Source organism: Anopheles bellator, chromosome X, assembly GCF_943735745.2.
Source record: "Anopheles bellator chromosome X, idAnoBellAS_SP24_06.2, whole genome shotgun sequence".
In the NCBI taxonomy this organism is placed as follows: Eukaryota; Metazoa; Arthropoda; class Insecta; order Diptera; family Culicidae; genus Anopheles; species Anopheles bellator.
The window spans coordinates 9,606,268-9,607,107 of record NC_071287.1 but is presented as its reverse complement, the minus strand read 5'-3'; the positions used below and the strand labels follow the sequence as shown (position 1 = coordinate 9,607,107).

Below are 840 nucleotides of genomic sequence, written 5' to 3'. Positions count from 1 at the left end.
GCGTGTCCGGCATCTCGTGGAACTTCCGATCCGCCCGACTGAAACCGCCCAAGGCGACGATGGAGACGCTAACCAGCAAGAGGAGGAGGAGGAGGAAGAGGACGATGATGGTGGTGGTGGTGGGGAGGATGGCACCGACGAGGACGAACTCGCGCCCGGGTTCCACAAGCCAATCGAGCTGACGATCGAAGCGAAGGGTTCGACGTCGCGCCAACGTCACGTCGAAAGCCCGGACCAACCGGAGGGCAACTGGATGGAGCAGTTCCTGCGGCGGACCAGCACCGAGCGCATCCGCTGGCAGACGAAGTACTACCGGACGGACCGGAAGCTGCTGGACAAGCCACTGTTCCAGCAGATCGAGGAGCTGATCGACCTGGGCGCCCAGGACTTTGCCGAGTGGCTGAACGGGCTCGGCGCGGAGAAGTCGAACATTACGCGCGACATCATCAAGCAGCTGTTCTCGATCGAGATCGAGGAGGAGATTGCCCGGGCGATCCGGGTCGACGCCCGGGAGGTCCGGGCCATCCCGACCGAGGCGGCCCGCGACTGGCACCTCGAGCACGTACGTATCGCCAATTTCGTTGCGAACTGCGGGTTTTACTCTGTCTTCCCCGAACGCTAGATGGCGCTGGAGGAGCGCATCGCGCAGGTGATGCGGGCGGACCGGCTCGTGGAGAACCGGGCGGCTGCGGCCCGGCCAGGAGGACACGGACGCGTTGCCTTCGGGCGAACGCTGCCCCGGGAGCTGCAAGGGCCGCCGGGACGGAGCGCCGCCGACCAGGAGGTCCTCGGGCTGATGCCCGACTTCCCGAACGACCTGCGCACGCTGAAGACGCTCTT

The 840-nt window shown here is 65.8% G+C and overlaps 1 protein-coding gene across 1 annotated transcript in view; it reads left to right on the top strand.

The window, feature by feature from the left end:
* Positions 1 to 253: 253 nt before the first annotated feature.
* The window catches only part of LOC131213513 (uncharacterized), a 1,051-nt gene continuing 464 nt past the window's right edge, over positions 254 to 840 (top strand). The window contains exons 1-2 of the mRNA XM_058207565.1: positions 254 to 562; positions 623 to 834. Coding sequence (XP_058063548.1) covers positions 254 to 562; positions 623 to 834 — 521 coding nt within the window. The remainder of the gene's footprint in view (positions 563 to 622; positions 835 to 840) is intronic.